This window comes from Cucurbita pepo, chromosome 1 (genome assembly GCF_057944985.1).
Source record: "Cucurbita pepo subsp. pepo isolate OVF chromosome 1, ASM5794498v1, whole genome shotgun sequence".
In the NCBI taxonomy this organism is placed as follows: Eukaryota; Viridiplantae; Streptophyta; class Magnoliopsida; order Cucurbitales; family Cucurbitaceae; genus Cucurbita; species Cucurbita pepo.
The window spans coordinates 20194956-20214791 of NC_141798.1; the positions used below are offsets into that span (position 1 = coordinate 20194956).

Genomic DNA, 19836 nt, shown 5'->3' on the forward strand with positions numbered 1-19836 from the left:
AATTTTTAAATAGATTAAGAGAAATTATATTATGGTTCACTAAATTTGGTTGGTCTTCGTCTTCGTCTTCTTCCCAATTAACAATCATCACAAAGATTGCTTTAATCCTACAATCCTCAAAGAGGTGGATTGTGAGCTCCCACATCAGTTGGAGAGGGGAACGAAGAATTCCTTATAATGGTGTAGAAATATCTCTCGTTTTAAGACTGTGAAGGTGATAGTGATATGTAACGGACAGTTACATATTGAAAGAGGGAAAAGTTTTAGGTGGTATCGAAGTCGAAAAGAGACGGTGTTAGGGTACACCGACGAGGGAAGTAACATGGGGTTGATTTTTTATTGTTGTTTGTATGGAGAAAGAGGAGAGGCCCACAGAAAAAGGGAAGGTTTTGAAGGTGATAGAGGGGAAGCAGACACCAGATCACATGGGTTTTGGTACCGTCTTTACTAGATATAAGGTTATGTTAGATAAGCACTTGGGTTGGAACCATCATTCAAGTGCAAATGGGGGACCTTTCACACATGCCTGAGGGAGGCTGCTTAACCCTCTTCTTGGGGACCCAAACCCCCCTTTCTTCTATACTTTTTTCGTTCGAGAGAATCTTTTTTATCCATTAAACGATATGATTTGTCGGTAATTTAATCTTTAAACTTTGACTAGTATAAGAATCGTGACTATTTAAACTTTGGATGTCGCACCTAATGACCTCAACATAGCCACGTTATCTACTCCTTGATTCTTAAGAGTGAAAACTATACTCGTAGACCAACACGAGTTCTTCCAACATGTTTTGTCCTCACCCACATGAATCTCAATAAAATTCGTAGGAGGTCACCGAACATATAATTATTCCAAGTAAAACATGTTTAACCATGAAATTCTTATAATTGAGTCACCGAAAACAAATGTATGTCTTATTAGTATAGATACTTCTGATTTTAATGGCATAGAACTTGGTCCTTGTACGTTTCAAAGAATATTGGTTTTTTATAATATTAATAAATATAATTTTAAAATGTAGAGTAAATTTTGTAAGAAAAATTAAAATAAAATGACGTGGAAAAGTGAGCATCTAAGGACAAGCACACGTGACATTCATCTGCCACACTGTCACTGGCAAATCAGAAACTATTTCCCTGCAAAACCCAAAAGTACACTGTGCAACCCATTATTAAGGGGTAAAAATTGTAACTTTTTTTTCTCTCACTTTTTTTTAAAATAAGTTCATTTTCTTTTCTCTTCAATAAATTTATTTTTCATAATTAATATATTTTTTAAAATGTGAAGTTGAAAAAGAACAAGAAGAATGATGAAGACAAGAGAATGTGAGTTGGATTATAAAAATAATAATTTCAAACCAAATAAAAATATTAAATAATTTTTAATTTATTTCATACATATTTTTTTAATCTTCAAACTTTCAAAAAGTAAATAAAAAAAAAATTATTTTATCATCTCCCTATTCGATTTTCTTTCTGTCCCATACTTCAATCAATGACTCAACAATTCCTCATTTTAATTTCTCGGTTATTCTCTTATTATCCTTCTTTCGTTTCTTAATTTCTAAAAAACTTTCAATGTCTCGTTTCTCTATTTCTACTTTAAATAAATATGAGAAATATTTATTTTTAAGTTATTTGGGGAAAATAAAATAAAATTTTTAGTGTTTGAAAATTGGGAAAGAAAATAATTAAGAGTGAAAGTGTAAAAAAATGTTTTGTTAGATAAAAATAAGAAATGGGTAAAAAAAAAGGGTAAAATGGGGAGAGAGAAAAAGAGGAAAGTGTAAAAATGAATAAAACAGGCGCACGTGGAGAGAGGAGGCACACGTGCGCAATGATCAGTCTTTCATCCAAGTGGCCTCTCAGTCTGATAAGATAAGGACGTCAGTTGGCTAAAAGACAAACCCTCTTTTTAACGCCTTCTTGGATACGAATCTTTTTTTTTTCTTTTTTTTTTTTTTACCCTCTTATTTTTATTTATTTATTTACTTTTGTAAATATTTTGAGTATAATACAAATAATAATAATAATTATTATTATTATTATAGGTCCAGTAGTACCACAGCCATATTTCCATTTCCCCATTTTCTAATTTTTGAAGTTTTTAATTAATTTTTATTCTTATTCTATATTCATTACGAATATTCTTTTACTGAAAAAGGCTGTTTCGTGAGAGTAAAAAACAGTAAATATTCCATGAGTTAAAAAAATACTAACATGTGGTTTAACTATTTAGTTAAATTTATTGAAATTTGACTTTTTACCGGTTAAGATATTATACTCGACCAAAAGGTTTACAAATTTGAAACCTACCTTAATCAATTAAATTTGTAATTGAAAAAAAGAATTCAACAAAATAAGCTTAACATACATGTTTAAAATTGGAGAGAGAAACGGAATATTCATTATAAGGGTATAGAAACCTTTCTCTACGGCATGTTTTAAAACTGTGAGGTAGATGACAATACATATTGGGTTAAAGCGGACAATATCTACTAACTGTAGCATAAGACTGTTACAAAATGGTATCAGAGCTAGATATTGAACGGTGTGCCAGCGAGAGAACCAAGCCCCCAAGAAGGGGTGGATTGTGAGGTCTCATATCGGTTTGAGAGGGGAATGATTATTACAGAAGATATCATAGGTAGGTTACTAGGTGGTGTGCCAACGAGGATACTTGCCCCTTAAGAGAGGCTCCCACATCGATTATCAAGTGTTGCTCGGAATAAAAATAGATAATATTTGCTAGCAGTGATCTCAGACTATTATTGCACAAATTGATAATTTAATAGTATTCTAATATATACAAAAAGAATAAGCCAAGAAACAGTAGAATTAGCATTGAAATATACTATTATGGATAGAAGGGAGGCGTTGTTTTGAATTTTAACCACTTGTTTTTGTGATAAAACCGTTCGATAATACCAATTAATTATTGACTAAATAATGTCTATTTTATTGTATTGAAAGAGGCCAACTAGAAGGGACTCCACGCCTAGTTACAAAATATTAATAAGCCAAATCCCCATTCAAAGAAAATGAAAGAATTTGACTTTGAATTAAATTTGGCTTCTTATTGCGAGAAGAAAAATAATATTATACAACTTTATGGTAAAATTATATTCATATCATTACGCATTTGTAGCCGCTAAACTTTGGTCACATAGGACAATGAACCCTTCATTTTTCCCTAGTCTATCTTCAAAAAAATAAAAACCCTAAATTGACCTCTATAATTTTTAATTTAAATAAATTAGAAAAACACCGTAAATAAATTTAAATGATATATTTATTTATTTATTTATTTAGGAAAGAGAGAGAGTGGGGCTTAGAGAGAAGAGTATTCTCTGTACACACGTGTGCATGTGCATGTGATGGAAAGAGAAATGGGTTTCAATTATTAAGAGAGATAATAATAATAATAATAATAATAATAATAATAATAATAATAATAATAATAATAATAATAATAATAATAATAATAATAATAATAATAATAATAATGGAAAAGAGGCGAAGGAAAGGGACATAGAGAAAGAGCAGAAAAGAACAAAAAAGAGGCCCTCGTGCAACTGGTTGTTTGAATGTACATCACTATTTTTTTTTATTAAATTAATTTATTATTATTATTAGATATTCACGGACGATATAATATTTTTATTTTGAATATAAACTCTCGTGATTTTATTTTTAATTTTTAAAAATAAATTATAATTTTTCGCACTATACTTTTATATTTTTAATTTTTTAAAAAAATATGTAAATTTAATTTTTTAAGATATATATTTTAGATTAAAAAAATTGAAATTTATATCAATAATTCATATTTATAGATATTGGTGAGTGAAGTTTATGTGCAAGTTCCGTGCACTTCCTCTTTCATACTCTTCTATCATTCACCCATCGCCATCACCCTTTTTCTTTTTTCTTTTTTTCTTTTTTTTTTTCTTTTTTAATATCATTATTCTTTTTTTTTTCTTTTTTTTTTCTCTCTAATTTTTTTAAAATTTCTAATCAATCCACACATCATATCTTGTCGGCAATGCGTCTCTCAATTATATTTTATAATATTTTTATATTTGAACCAAAATAAAAATAAATAAATAACCCAATTCAATTTCAATCTACCTTTTTAGTTATTTATTTTTATTTTTATATAGTTTAAACATAATAAAAATTAAATAAGTTAGATCCCAAGTTGGTTGGAGAAGGGGAACGAAACATTATTTATAAGTGTATGGAAACCTTATCCTAATAGACATGTTTCAAAACTATGAGGGGAATTATTAGCGGTGGACTGAGTTGTTACATATAGTTAAAATAAAAAGGCAAACTTTAGCCTAATATTTTTATCACATGTTTATAAAGTAGTAGGTATTTATATCACACGTCATTTTCCTTTTCTTTTCTCTCCGTTTATAATGTGTCTTTAGTTGATTTGGAATTGAATTCGAACAATTTTGTATTGAAAATTGAGACAACCTAATTTGTAATGATGTAATTCGGCAATATGCTGATCGACATTGATTTTAAATAATTTGGTGCATCGTATAATTAGTTTGGTCAAACTTAGGACTCGGGATCGATGTGTTCACCTTCCAAAATAGTCCCACGTTATTTGGAGGCTACTTTATCAGCATTCCAAAATGTGTACTTGGCAAGAGAGAAGGAAAAAAAATAATAATAATAATAATAATGAAAATTAAAATTAAGTTGAAATTTTTTTATAATTATGTCAAATCCTTTTCTAAGGGATCTCAATGGATCCACCCTTTTTCTCAAGTCACCATCCATTCCAAATTTTAGTGCCACCTCACCCGAACAAACTTAAAAAAATAATAAGCACCTATGAATCAGGAACCTTTATAATATTATGATATTGTCTAGTTTGAGCTTGAGCTCTCGTGGCTTTGGTTTTGGTTTTTTCAAATATAAACGCATGATCTTCCTCTTAACTGTTAAGGGTAGGACTACTTTCAATCCTTTTCAAGAAGTACTACATGATTTAAATTTTAAAGTTACGTGTACGGATCTTCCTATTTCTAGTTGATGTGAAGTATGTTCAATTTGAATAAGAAAACAAGAAATTTGAATAAGAAAAGAAGATTGAAGCGAAGGAGAAGATAATGTGTGATTTGGAAGGGCAACAAAGTGTTTGATTAGATGGATGAACATGGTGTACACCAACTGTACGGACGGCGCCCCACACCCTCTTGAGACTACTTTGAATGGTGTGTGTTATTACAACAAAACCATGATTGCTACAACCCTTGCTCCTCCTCCTTTCCTTTGGTTCTTCTCTTTTTAACCTTATCAACTTCTTCGTCTTTGTCAAACGAACATGTTGATTGTCTTTCTACGTTTATACTTCTTTTTCTTCTATGAAAGATTGTAATAACAATACAGTTGTTTCGACTTTTTTTTATAGATATTGTCTGCTTTAGTCCGTTATGTATTAGAGTCAGTTTTACTGTTTTAGAATACGTCTATTAGGGAGAGGTTTCAATACCCTTATTGGGACTGCTTCATTTTCCTCTCCAATTGATATGAGATCTCACATCGGTTGGAGAAGAGAACGAAATATTTCTTATAAGGGTGTGGAAACCTCTACCTAGCAGACACATTTTAAAACTTTGAGGGAAAACTCAAAATGAAAAATCCAAAGAGGACAATATCTACTAGCGGTGGGTTTGAGCTGTTATAAATGGTATCAGAGTCAGACACCAGGCGGTGTGTCAACAAATACACTGGCCCCTAAGCGGGTGGATTGTGAGGTCACATATCGATTGTTGAGGGGAACGAAACATTTTTCTTATAAGGGTGTAGAAACCTCTTCCTAGTAGATACGTGTTAAAATCTTAAGTGAAAGTCCGAGGGAAAGCTAAAAAATGACAATATTTGCTAGCAGTGGGTTTCGATTGTTAAACTGGCACTCATTATTAAACCAAATCATTTAATTTTATTGAGTATGATGTAAATAGTGAATGGTTTTCTTGTAACAAAAAGGGTAGGATACCAGACCAACCTTACATTATGAGCGTTTTATGGTCCAATGTTTAAATTTTGACTAAGAGGTCAGATGTTCCAATCTTCTATCTACGTCTCCCAAAAACAAAGCTAAATAAATCCTAAAGTTGTTACATGTCCAAATCAAATTCATGTCGTAACTATACTTGATTTGTTTTATTGTTTTTAAATTTTACTACGACACTTGTCGTCATTATAGTTATTACATAACAAAGATCTAGTATGCAGTTTATTGCATGTTGAAGTCAACATTCATCATAACTACACTGAATACTTGTTTGTATTACTACATATGTCGGAATATAGTTATTACACAACAAAACAGACATCAATAAAGGGAAAAAAGAAAAAAAAGAAAAAGAAATTCATTGCATGTCGAAATCAAAAATCGTCACACTACACTAAATATTTGTTTGTATTACTACATACGTCGGTATATAATTATTACATAACAAAATAGACGAAAATTAGATATAAAATTGGTTATAGAAAGGTATAAGTTATAATATGATTTGGTTGGGGGAATCCACAGTTTGGAAGGAGGAACAAGGGGCAGACTGTGATAGTTACAAAGTTTTAGTTGGAATGGAACCATGAAGTTAGAAGAAAATAAGGAACAGATTTTGTCTGTGTGTGTGTGTGTGTGTTTGTGCTTTTGACATCACATGGTAACCTATGAGAGTGGGAGTGTCTTCTAGTGTGTGTCTGTCTGTGTTCACTGTCATGTGAAGGACTGTAACAATTACAATGCCTTTTCTTTTTTGGTCAAATGGAGTGCTTTGCATGTGCTTCTTCCTCTTCCTCCCCCTCTCTTTACCATTTCAATATACTCCTGTTTCCCGCCCGATCGTGAGATCTTATATCAGTTAGAGAGATAAATGAAACGTTCTTTATTAGGGTATAGAAATCTATAACGACCCAGATCCACCACCCGTAGATATTGTCCTCTTTGAGCTTCCCATTTCGAGCTTTCTCTCAAGGCTTTAAAACGCGTCTGTTAGGGAAAAGTTTTCACACCCTTATAAACGGTGGTTTGTTCTCCTCCCCAACCAATATGGGACATCACAAAACCTCTCCCTAACAGAAGACGATATGTAATCAATCAAAGTGGACAATATCTATTAGCGATCGACTTCTTGAGCTTTTACACATATCCAAATCTTTCTCTCATTTCATAGTACTAAAACAGTCGCAATGCATACCAACATCGGTTTACTTCCATTTGGGTTTACCTTGAACAAGGATGATGTTGTTGTCCTTACTTATATATCGTAGAATTACATACGACTCTAGTCATGCCCAGATGGGCTAAGTTCTTCAAAGCTTAGTCAGCTAAGTTCTTCAAAGTTTCGTCATAACTTGTTCTATAAATGGGTTTTCACTATATTTGCATATGAATTACTATTTTCAAACTATGGATTTATTGATCTCATCACAGGCTACACCAAAACAACACACATGTCACATCAACTCGAGTTTCAAAAAACGTATTTAACGAGCAGTTTGTGCATGCTCGACTCATGCGATTACTATATAATCGTACCATATAGTTTGATATATGAGTTGTGAATCCTAAAATTAACAAATTCAAACATAATAAAGAAGGTAAATAAAAATAGGAGGTTGGTAGGTTACCAAGGCTGTTTTAGTTCAAGGGGTTTAAAGCCATTTCCCCTGTTTTTTCCCATAGCCATTGAATTGTACAGCTTTTGGGGTTAGCCTACTTTCCCTCTAAGTTTGGTAGGGTCCCCTCCCCTAATGGTATTGGGATCTTGATTTCCACAAATTTCACCCTTTTTCTCTTTCTCTATCTACACGCACGAACGAAGCTATGGCCCCCTTTTTCTCTCTCTCTCTCCTCCCCACACGCGGTGGTTCAGAGGTCTATATATATGACACTCGCTTCGCCACCACTAAATCCAACCAAGCCCCATACATAAACAGCTCCCTATCTCTCTCTCTTTCTCCTTGCTCCCATTTCGAGCTTCTTGGGAGCTTCAATGGCGTTGGCCTTAGCGATTCTAGCTCTGTTCTTGCTCCTCTGTTTTTGCTCTGCTTTGCTTCGATGGAATGAAGTTCGATACAGAAGAAAAGGGTTGCCCCCTGGTACAATGGGATGGCCTTTTTTTGGTGAGACCACTGAGTTTCTCAAACAAGGTCCTAATTTTATGAAATCCCAAAGAGCAAGGTACCCCTTTTTTTTTTTTCTTTTTTTTTTTTTTTTTGGCTTTTTAATCATTGCTCTGTTTTTTTTTTTTTGTAAAGGTATGGAAGCATTTTCAAGTCCCATATTTTGGGGTGTCCAACGATTGTTTCGATGGATCCTGAGGTTAATCGATATGTTTTGATGAATGAATCAAAAGGGCTTGTCCCTGGTTACCCTCAGTCCATGCTTGACATTCTTGGCAAATGCAATATTGCCGCCGTCCATGGCGGTGCTCACAAGGTCATGAGAGCTGCTCTGCTCTCTGTTGTCAGTCCCACCATGATTAGAGATCGTCTTCTTCCTAAAGTTGATGACTTTATGCGATCCCATTTGAGGAATTGGGATCAACAAATCATTGACATCCAAGAGAAGACGAAAGAGGTAATCTATATTATAGCATTTTTTTTTGCAGCGATCATAGTTTTCCCTCCTCTGTTTTCACTCATTCTGTTTTTTTTTTTTTTTTTTTTTTTTTTTTTTTTGTGTGTGTGTTCAGATGGCTCTACGGTCTTCTATGAAGCAGATTGCCGGAATCGAGTCCGGTCCGTTATCGGAATCTTTCATCCCAGAGTTCTTTAAGCTTGTTCTCGGCACGCTCTCGCTCCCGATCGATCTTCCCGGCACGAACTACCGCCGAGGAATTCAGGTGAAGCATAGGTTTCTATACATTGTAAAAGATGTCTGTGTCATCTCCATCTCTTATTGGGTTTAAGCTTTTGGAGGGTTGTGATTTTCAGGCGAGGAAGAACATCATAAAGCTGTTGCAGCAGCTGATAAACGAGAGAAGAGCCTCAGAGACACAAAAGGATGACATGCTTGGATTCTTCATGAGTGAAGAGAACAAATATAAGCTAAACGATGAAGAGGTTATTGATCAAATCATCACAGTTTTGTACTCTGGCTATGAAACTGTTTCGACAACATCAATGATGGCTGTCAAGTTCCTCCATGATCATCCCAAAGTTCTTCAGCAACTAAGAGTAAGAGACCAAAAGAGCTTTACAACCTTTTGAGTTGGAAGTTTGAAAAGGCAATTCTCTTTTACTTTTTTGTAAGTTAAAAGAGTTGATAAGTGCAGGAAGAGCATTTTGCAATCAGAGAAAAGAAAAGGGCAGAGGACCCCATTGATTGGGATGATCTTAAAGCCATGAAGTTCACTCGTGCGGTACTTACTGTCGTCTTTTTAACTGTTCTTTAGAGGAAAAGAAAAAGACACCAACTTTACTCTGTTTTGAATTGTTTAGGTGATATTCGAAACATCGAGGCTGGCCACAATTGTTAATGGGGTTTTGAGGAAAACTACGAAGGACATGGAGCTAAATGGTATATATGTTTTTTTTTTCTTTAGTTTTTGTTTTGTTTTGTGTTATTTAGGGGCTCAAGATCCTCTTTTGCAGTTACCAATTCATCTCCTTTTTTTTCACTTTGGGCCACTTTCTCTCTCTCTGTTTCTCCTCTGTTTCTCCTCTGTTTTGTGGGTCAGGCTTAGATAAGGGTCATACAGAATGACAGATCTTTTTCACCTCCTCATTACAACAATGTTCTGAGAGATCAAACCAAAAAGTTGGGCTAAAAAGTCAAAATCTTCTCACTTTTTTTCTTTTTTGTTTGGTGTTTTTTACAGGGTTTCTCATTCCAAAAGGATGGAGGATTTATGTATACACCAGAGAGATTAACTATGACGCTTTTCTCTATTCTGAACCTTTAACCTTCAACCCATGGAGATGGCTGGTGGGTCTTCTTCCCTCTCTCTCTCTCTCTTACTTACCCTCCATTGCCAAAATGACGAATTTGCCCTTGTGTGACATTCTCAGGACAAAAACTTGGAGTCCCATAATTACTTCTTCATCTTCGGAGGTGGAACCAGACATTGCCCTGGCAAAGAACTGGGAATTGCAGAGATTTCTACTTTTTTACATTACTTTGTAACTAAATACAGGTACCTTTCTTTTTTCCTGTGTATTGTTTGGCTAAATGGAACGAACAGAAGCTGAGTTCAAGATTCAAACTTTTATTTCTTTTGCAGATGGGAAGAAGTTGGAGGAGATAAGCTGTTGAAGTTTCCAAGGGTGGAAGCTCCAAGTGGGTTCCACATTAGGGTTTCATCATACTGACTGAACTAATTAATAATATTATAAAAAAAAGGGAGTTTGATGTACAGTGGGAGATGATGATATATGGGTAATGTCTATGTTAAAGAGAGATTGATGAAGGGATGATGATGTTTATAACATTCTAACACCTTAGTGACAAAAGGAATGAAATTGAATTTTCTCAACTGTTTGCATCTCTCTGTTTCCATTGCAAAGGACACTACTTTTCCAACATTGCAACCTCGGCCTTGCTCAACAAACCCAACCTCTACCCCATTGCCTTTGTTTTCGTGTATGACCTAACCATTGGCATCGAACAAATGTAACGACCTGATCACATCGGGCCATCATGTTATAAATGGTCTATTGCTGCAAGTAATTGTGAAGAACTCAACTACTCAAGTGTTTGGTTGGTGGATGCTAACTGGTAATATGAGGTCGATTAGAAGTCATTTAGCTCAAATCATGACCCAACCTATATGAGACAAGAAGCCACTTAATTTAGATGCGCTTATCCCAAACATTGACACAAGAGCACAAAGCTCAAGATCACATCGAACATAATTCAACCTCATGCAATTAGTCGAGCCTAACATGAGATGCAACTTGTGTAGAAAAGGCGCAACCAATTATATACCACCATGTTCACACCAAGCTACCAAAACACTCGCACAACCACTCAGTCATCAGTCATCCTTAAGTCATAGCTTGTGACCACTATGCACCCTGCTTGTGACCACTATGCACCCTGCCAACAATTCACAGCCGACAGTATCATAAATATTCTCTGGAGAAGACTAATACAAGCTCACTGTTATATGGAAACTCCATCAAACGCAGGATTCGGACCCATCTAAGCATTGAAAAGATTTTAGTATAAACAGTACTAGTGTCTAGAAACTGATTCTTGCTACCTCTTTCTCCAAAAGATGAGATTGTTCTTTGATTTTGTTTTTCTAATAGAGATGATCTCAATCAAATTATAAGATATATGTAACTCAACTTCTAAATATCAAAACACCAAATTATATATTAAAAAAAAGTTCGTAGAACAATAAATTACACCAATCTAAATTTCCTAATCCAAGCTTTAAAAACTAAGACTTTTAAAGCCAAGAAGCCTCGCAATTAAGATAAATAAATAAGAACGCCAGAGTCAGTTTGCATTCAGAAGCATTCGATCATAGGGATCGAGGGAAAAACTTCTTTTGTGCACTCCCTTGCAATCTTGGTCGTTCTCTCAACAGAAATCTAAATGATATATTTTGAAATAAAGCCTTCCTCAACATTAAACAAAAAATTCTACTTCTATAGAAGAGTCCACAAACAAGCATTTCATGTGTTGGGTCAAAATGTAAATATTGAAAAACTTAGAAACATGGTAGAAGATATGAGAATTCGCACACATTTACTGATTGGGAGCTGGATCTTCTTCTACCTTGGAACGTTTAGCATTAGGCTCTTCAGAATCTGCATGGCTAAGAGCTCCATTTACTGCATCAGCACCTAGTAGAGAGATGTGCTTACTCGTGATTTGACGACCTGCTCTCAGCTTTGGGCCCCAATGTCTTTCGGGATTTGGAAGGAAGCGTGCAACTTTCTTTGCCTGTGCCTTGCTAAGAGATGCTATAGCTCTAGCAAAATTAGCCTGCCAAGAAGATAAGAATTCGGAAAGGTACATCAGCTACAGGCCATCATTTTATGTGTTTGAATGTACAGAATAACATATTTGACAACGGGAAAAACGGGGCAAAAACATTGCAACTTAATGTTACCACGGACCAACAGTCGAACTTCAAAATGAAACTTACTTCAAGAACTGGTTCCTTGGCGAGAATGATACTTCCTGGCTGATCTTCAGGTTGAGCTTTTACAGGATGGTTTTTGACCTACAAGAAAAAACATCGATGAAACCTTGATACATGTGTAAGGAACATCTACAGTCCAGATCTGGTCAGAAGGCTATAATATATTATATACAAATGACTGTCTGAGTATATAATGAAGTGTATAATTCAGATTGCCTTACCCAGCAACGCATTATGTCCCAAATAACACTCATGGGAGCATCTGATTTCAGTCCTAAAGGATTCACATGAGTGCCCGATATGCGATATCCTGCATTAATAACTGCAGAACGGAAATTTACAGCTGATGGAGATGTGCACTTCAATGTTGCACAGAGGTTGTGTAGACTCAAAAATAAAGGAACATCCATCAGTTCCTGCACAGTAAAAATACATTTGAGTTAATAAATGCTGCACACAAACAAAGACATTCATCAGCATATAAGCATGATGATTTAGAGTATGTATGGAATGACACGTAACCAAGATGTTGCTAGTAAAGTGTTTACTCTAAAATTACTATTGTACTTAATCCTTCACAACTAGAAAACCAAATAACCAGGGAACTATACGCATGTACTACTCTATTTAATAAGTGAAAAAAAATGTCAACATATTTTTAAAAAACTGAAGTTAATGAACCTTTTTCTTTTAGATATTATCTATGGTCCAGATGATAAGATCTCAGGACAAGCTACACTCAAGTCTTCTAAATAAATCTATCTGAGTTGATCTTCTGGTTCCTTATTTATTGTAATGAATTTTTTTATAGGCCAAACTGATGGCATTTCCAAACTTTTTTTTCCATTTATTTGATGAGGGAAATTAGGTAATGGCTAAAATTACGGAGTTATATTGACTTGGGAAGAATAACTAACAGCATAATTCCAATGGCTTAATACATTTATAGACCAATATGGAGTTATAATGCCAGATCCACGCATAAAACGCACCTCTGAAATTGTTGTCAATACAGCAGATATACGATCATATGCAGGATAAGTGTCCTTCATAGACCTCACATCAGCTAGCATGGAGGTAACCCACTCTTGATCGTGGATTGGAGCAGACCAGATAGGCCCGCCCATGTTGAATTTCTTCCCACAATCACTGCACTCTTGAGGAACAGAAGGACCAAAACCAGGTAAATACCTGACGCTGTTATTCTGAAAGCAGAAGGATAGATGACACGTCAAGAAACTATACACAATTCATATTGTAAAGAACTTACTAATTCAAACAAGGACTCACTTCCAATCAGATGTAAATATATAACATGAAGATGAAAAAGGCATCATATATATCGATCAATTCCACAACAAGTGTCAATACAAGATCAATATAGCTTACATCAACCAGATTCTCTACATTCAAGGAGAAAAAAAATATATTATATATTGAATAAAAGGACGATAAGAAATCCATCATAGTACAGGGCAAAGAATCTCACAGAAAGCCTAATCTTCCTAGATAAGGTAAGGAAAAAGAAAAAGAAAAAGAAAAAGAAGCCACTACCTCGGGAAGTGCATAGAACTTTGAAAATGAATGTTCCTAAACCTTATTAACTACCATCTAGTTAAGCTTAAAAGCCTCCTATTCCTCTCTTTCCAACCTCTCATAATCAAGTATGAGGTTACATCAAAACAAACAAGTAGGCCAATCGTGAGAATTGGGTCCCTTAATCCAAAGCCTCAAAAGAAGTAATTCCAAGTCGCATATTCCAAAGATTAGAACATATTTTCATAAAAGTTCAGCCTTTTTCTTAGTCCGTAGATTTTGATTCCCTGCCAAGAGCCTCCACATTGGTTCTAGGCTCATCTTGCTGTGCTTGGTGCAAGTTCGATCCAAATTATTTTAAACACCCCCTTTGGCCTCTTGCTCGAATTGTTCATATCAGGCTTTTGATATTTATCTGGTTAAGAAGCTCAAGCATTTGAGGGATGATGGAGAACATCAATCCGGATCCTCTGTTTCAGAGAGGGACATGTACTTTGGAAAACTAGCTTTAAAAATGGGAAAATGTTCGTGGGATTAGACAGGCAGAGGGAAGATGTGTGGGGGTTAGTGTGTTATAATGACTCCCTTGCGCTCATATTTCAAAACATTTGTGAATAAATTTTTTACCACCAAAAGTTAAGGCCCATTACGTATTGCTTTGTGTTCTCCATTTTTGGCTGACTGCTGTGTTTTGTGGGCTGTTCGTTTTACTTTCATTTGACCCAATGAAAGCTAGTTGTACAAAGAAAGAGGGGTGCAGGGGGTAACCGTACAAATAAGCCGGAGAAACTTGCACCAGTTTGAGAAATTACATTGGACAATAAATATATACTCAATATATGTGATTAACCAACATAAATACCAGGTCGTAGTGAAATATACCTTGGAGACGCTTCTCCCGATCTGCTGGAGATGGAAAGAATCACAACCAGTGCACTGATAAACATATGAGAGCTTAAGGGGAGTATTTTTCATTGCACTTGCGGAACTGCAGCCAATTATTTCACCAAGTGTAAACAATCAAAGGAAAGCACCATCATATATAAATACTTATAGCACATAAAAATAAAAAATAAAAAAGTAGTGCAATATAGCTAACCCAGTACATTCAAAGGAATCGGCAACTTACGTGTAAACACGAACAAAAACCCGAACATAGAAATCCATCTGGACAGATAGGACAGGAACAATATACCGCTTGTATCTATTTGCATGGCTCTACAAAGAATTTAGAACAAAAATAATGCATAAGAGACCACTTCTACTTGTTAGTGAAACCAGAAATTTGAACGTTATATTTTAGATAAAGAGACATGCATGTTCTGAGATTAGAATGAAGAGGCAGGAGAAGCACTGTATGACAGATCTCCAATTAACTAAGAGATTAAGAAAAGAAAAGAAAAAAAATTCTTTCTTGAGTGAAAAATGCTCATGAACAGGCAGAACTAAATATTTTAATTGATCATAAAGTGGGTATCAACTTGGATATCACCACTAATAGTTCTTAAGTGATAAAAGCATGCAAACAGGAATTAATCGGTGTTAGTCTTTATGCTGCAGATCACTTATAGCTCAGATTCTGCGTTGCCACCCTTTCACCGGGAAGCCACATCCTTTTGACCAATGCCCACATTTATGGAGGCTAAGACAGAAGAGGAATCAAAGCATTTTCAAAGACTCTTTTAGTCCTTTGGAAGAATGTTGGACCTAGTTAGACTCTACGCATCTAGGTGTGTACATTGTATTATTCTTTCTGTAATTACAATATTTTGCTTATTTGTGCAAATTGGGTCCCTTTTTGTGATTCCCTTTGCCTCCAGGGATTTCTTCTCCCCTCCTTCACTCGATCAAATCCTTCTTTTTAATCCATTTCATTTAACCAATGGGTCCGAGCTTCCCAAGCTCTATGCTGTTGGGGAACTCCGCTTCAGTCTGACCCCCTTCTTGATTGACTATATTTGGGGTGAACGAATCATCAACCAAACGGGCCAGCGAAGCAACGAGGAGAAACCCAGAGGGAGATCAGATCAAGATTTCTCATCTCTATGGTAGACTCTTGTTGCCGAATCGAAGGGGCTTGGCTTGTACCAGGCTCTAGTACTACTCTCCTTTGTAATAGATTTTCAGTTTCCTACAGTGTGTTGTGTGCGTGTGTCATTTAAGAGCCTATACTGCACATTTCTAACGAGATAAGAATGATATTGACAGCATGTTAAGAAAGGTGGTAAAGTAATTCATCAAGTAAACTTTTGAGAAATACATAAGGAGATAGGCGTACCTCAATGCAGGCAAGGAGGATTCTTAAAGCCATTTCGTGGCAATATTTCCCTCTCAAAGGATAGGAACCATATCTGAATCGATCAGCAATTTTTAGGACGCATAATCTATTACAATATAAAAAAAAAACGAATGATAATTGAAGACTGAAAAACTTACTTGGAATAGCAAACTTCTCCATTCCCCCCGCAAAGGACTGCCATATCAGTTGCGGTGCACATCAGCATGCCACCATCAACAACAGATTGAACGGCAGAATCCAAGAAAATAGAAGGTGAACCATAAGGATCCAGATCAACCTGAAATAACCCAAATAAGTTGCATAAAAGTTTCAACCTTGTATTCACGTAAGTGCACATATCATTACGTTATATATAATTATTCTAAGTGGCTACTATTCTAAACTGTAACAAGGAAAAAGAAAATGCATTCCCATAGTTGCTTCCCTATATGATTTCCAAGGAGCTAACCTTCATATCTGAAATAGTGCGTACATACCATGTCAAATTCATTTGGATGAGTAAGCATATAAACACGAGCATCAGTAAGATGTGATTCCACTTTTGCACATGCTACTGAACCATTAAACTTGATGTTTCTCCGACAAGCTTCAACCGATGCTGTTGAAAAGCAATTTTTATCATTAACAGGTTCAGTTAACAACGGACAACTAAAAAGAAACACCTAAATGGCATATCAATAACAATAATAGCATACAAACGAGTATAATGGATAACTTCCATTCCTAAGGTTCCACTGGCAGTTTGAGACATAAATCTATACAGAAAAAAAGGGAAAGAATTACAAACACTAAGGTATGTTTTGGAGTGATTTGTCATGTCCTTTTTAGTTTTTTAGTTCTCTTCTCTTTATTTATTATTTTTTTTTTTTTTGGTAGCCAAGAAACATATTTGCTAAAAGGAACTTTTTGATATTACCAATAATTTGAAAAATTACCTTTATCATTGTCTAGCGCCACAACTTGACCAATCCCCTCTACTTCACGAGCATATCTTAAGGCTCTTAGCCCAGAAGCTGACAAGGCCTTCAAATTTAAAACAGGCATTATTCAGAAAGTAGTGAATGAACAACATATCACCGAATCCCAAACCAGGCATCCCAAAGGAGAAGCAAACACAAACAGACAAGATTTTAGAAGCACAAACATAACATCAGAGTCAGAGAGACACGATGACAACATGTTGAACAGTAGATTCTAATATGTTAGTACTTAGTTCAGGGACACGTTCATCTTCATGGACATGGCATATACAAACTATTCAGAACAACTTTTATCTAATATATTGGTATTTTTTTACGCATCTACATAATTTTCACATAAAAGATGCAATTCACATTATGATGCTTAAAACTTCAACTACTATGAGAATGGGACAATAAGCGATACAGCATTTGAATGAATTTGAGAAGCCAATTACACAATGTTTAACAATGCAGCGATGTATATCAAAAGTATATATAGGAAAACCAAAGTCGGATTTAGAATAAAAGTAAAAATATATGATATTATTATCCCCCAAAAAATCAGATTTAAAATAAAAATAAGAAAAACTCTAAACTAATGACCCAACTATCATATAAGAAGCAAAAATTTAAATATCAGACAAGCAGTTGTATCTTCATTTGAAATTCATCATTTTATATTAAAAAAGAAAAAAATCTGTGATGTCCTTATCCTTTCCCTTGGTCTTCCATTTGTTCAAAATAAATTATGTCCTAGTGGCTAATTCAACTCAAGATAGCAAACAACTGGAGGAGATGTTTGGGGGAGGATAAATATTGCAATCATCTAAGAACTTGTAGTTAGAAAAGCCCCCAGCTGGGTTACATTGTTCCAAAACTAATGTAATAAAGGAATCTTCAATTTTAGTACTAATGGAACTCCCAGCCATTTGGTTAAAAAAAAAATACAACAGAGAGGTAAAAAACTTCAGGCTCCTTATTCTATTCCCTAATTGATAAATCTTCGCCAAACTTCTTGTTGAGCATCTCTAGAAAATCCTTCCTAGTGGCAGCATCATTTCAGGATTTCAGTTGCCTTTATAAGAAAGGACAGATTATAGACTCTGTATCACTCACTCAAACAGAGGACTAATAACTCAAGCATGACACGTTCCTAAATTGAATATACTCCCCACATCATTAAACAATAAACTATGATTAAATTCTGCACGTGCACATAATATAATGATCAATGAAATTAAAAGAACCTCAAGAACTCTAATAGGCTTGGCATCTCTTCGTTCTTTTCCCTCTACGTTCTCTTTCTGTTCTTCTGGCAACATTGGACTCCCACATTCATTTGATAGTTTTTCATGAGCATCACAATCTGTATTGCACTTTTCATCATTTGTTGCAGATTCGTTCGAAGCTTCATCCATAACAATTTCAGAACCATTATTTTCAGAAATCTTTTGTGCTGATTTGGCTCTTCTTGATATTTTTGCCTCATGCTCCTGCTTGCGTTTTGATATAAATGCCCTAAGGACAGCTATGGATAGGTCTCTGTTGTTAACCTGAGTATTACAACCGAGAACAGTCAAAATTCTACAATGGAAAAAAGCTTCATGCTATACGGGCCGTAAAGAGTAAAAAAAGGGAAATGAAAATCCAAAAGCCACACAGATAGAACAAAGTTGGTAACAGTTTTCATTAAGGAAAAAGAGAACTGCCAGTTACTCTTAATTACAGAGGGAAAGCTGGGACTTCAAAACAAATTATGTAGTAAAGAGCAATGATTTAGCTAATGCTGCTGCCAAGAATCTCAAAAGGAACTATAAGTTATTCTTAAGAATAAGGAGATTGCTATCATATAGTGCAAACTGTATGGAACAACATATTTAAATTTATCATACCACATTATACTTCGATGATTTAAATAAATTGTACATCTTAGTTTCTCCCGAAAATATCAGTTATTTAAATACACTAACATGCTGAAGTTTCGAGATAGTAGCAACACCTAAAAAGCCTCTTCACTTCATCAAAATATAAAATTTCCCAAAGCTACCCCTTCTCCCCCAAGCTTTCCCATTAAAACAAGAACAGAAGTCAAATCTTAGATATTTTCCAAATCAATAACCGCGTCAAACTTTAAATGCTAGAAACAATCATATGTAAATCATTTTCCCACCCCAAGAATCCATGGAAACTTTTGACTGGCCTATAAATTTTAACAAAGAACAACGCCTGAACTCCAAAACTCCAGAAAACCATTATTCAAGTTAAAAAAGGCACCTGGGTCTTATTGAAAAAGACTTCATTCTTCGCGTGCATGAGAATCTCAGCCTCTCCCTCCTTGATGATGGTGAATTCACTAAGATCTGTCGCCATTATTGCGGCTCTCACATGCAACGAAAAACAGTTTCTAGGATTCTTCCTTCTTCCGCTCCTTGCTAGTTTCAAGGGTGGTCAAAGCAGAAGGCTACGACCCTGAAAAACCTCCAATACCTCCGCTTCTCTTGGTTTTGAGAGCTTCGTGTGATGGTTTCAGAGCTGCAGTTAGATAAACAAAACCAACCACTGAGAAGAAACCAACACTTAAATATGTTGAATATGATTCATGAACTGTAATTTTGAACAGCGGAACCCTATTGCCACTACTCAATTGCTGCTTGACAATTGAAAGTTTCCCTCAAATTCCGCGCACGATATATATTCTTCGATCTTTAACCTTAAACCCTAATCTCCAATCCACGGCTAGAGGCTGAGGTTTTGCGCTAACTCATAATGTTAATATTTAAAAACGTTAAATTTAATTTTCTTTTCTTAATATAAAAATAAATTATACTTTCTAGATTAAATTATAAATTTCATACTTATTCTATTTAATCTCCAAATCTTCCGAGAATATTCAAAATTCACG

The 19836-nt window shown here is 35.0% G+C and overlaps 2 protein-coding genes across 2 annotated transcripts; one reads left to right on the forward strand and one right to left on the reverse strand.

The window, feature by feature from the left end:
* Positions 1–7930: 7930 nt before the first annotated feature.
* Positions 7931–10514, forward strand: LOC111788371 (cytochrome P450 85A). The gene is made up of 9 exons (XM_087125832.1): positions 7931–8218; positions 8296–8617; positions 8733–8882; positions 8974–9216; positions 9315–9401; positions 9481–9559; positions 9861–9967; positions 10051–10175; positions 10263–10514. The coding sequence occupies exons 1-9, from the start codon at positions 8031–8033 to the stop codon at positions 10348–10350; spliced, it is 1389 nt and encodes a 462-aa protein (XP_086981958.1). The 5' UTR covers positions 7931–8030; the 3' UTR covers positions 10351–10514.
* Positions 10515–11592: 1078 nt separating this feature from the next.
* Positions 11593–19685, reverse strand: LOC111804902 (N2,N2-dimethylguanosine tRNA methyltransferase). Its single transcript, XM_023689727.2, has 12 exons — positions 19209–19685; positions 18182–18487; positions 16908–16995; positions 16449–16570; positions 16110–16249; positions 15952–16024; positions 14803–14891; positions 14556–14661; positions 13130–13342; positions 12359–12553; positions 12141–12218; positions 11593–11977 (listed from the first exon to the last, which is right to left on the reverse strand). Exons 1-12 carry the CDS (start codon positions 19302–19304, stop codon positions 11738–11740), a joined length of 1746 nt encoding a protein of 581 aa, XP_023545495.2. The 5' UTR covers positions 19305–19685; the 3' UTR covers positions 11593–11737.
* Between the last annotated feature and the right edge of the window lie 151 nt (positions 19686–19836).

Coding starts and splice junctions, on each gene's coding strand:
- LOC111788371 (XM_087125832.1), top strand. CDS start 8,031: ATGGCGTTGGCCTTAGCGATTCTAGCTCTGTTCTTGCTCCTCTGTTTT. Junction 8,618..8,732: donor TCCAAGAGAAGACGAAAGAG/GTAATCTATATT, acceptor GTGTGTGTTCAG/ATGGCTCTACGGTCTTCTAT. Junction 9,968..10,050: donor TCAACCCATGGAGATGGCTG/GTGGGTCTTCTT, acceptor TGACATTCTCAG/GACAAAAACTTGGAGTCCCA.
- LOC111804902 (XM_023689727.2), bottom strand. CDS start 19,304: ATGGCGACAGATCTTAGTGAATTCACCATCATCAAGGAGGGAGAGGCT. Junction 16,996..18,181: donor AGCCTATTAGAGTTCTTGAG/GTTCTTTTAATT, acceptor TTAAATTTGAAG/GCCTTGTCAGCTTCTGGGCT. Junction 12,219..12,358: donor GGGACATAATGCGTTGCTGG/GTAAGGCAATCT, acceptor TTTTTCTTGTAG/GTCAAAAACCATCCTGTAAA.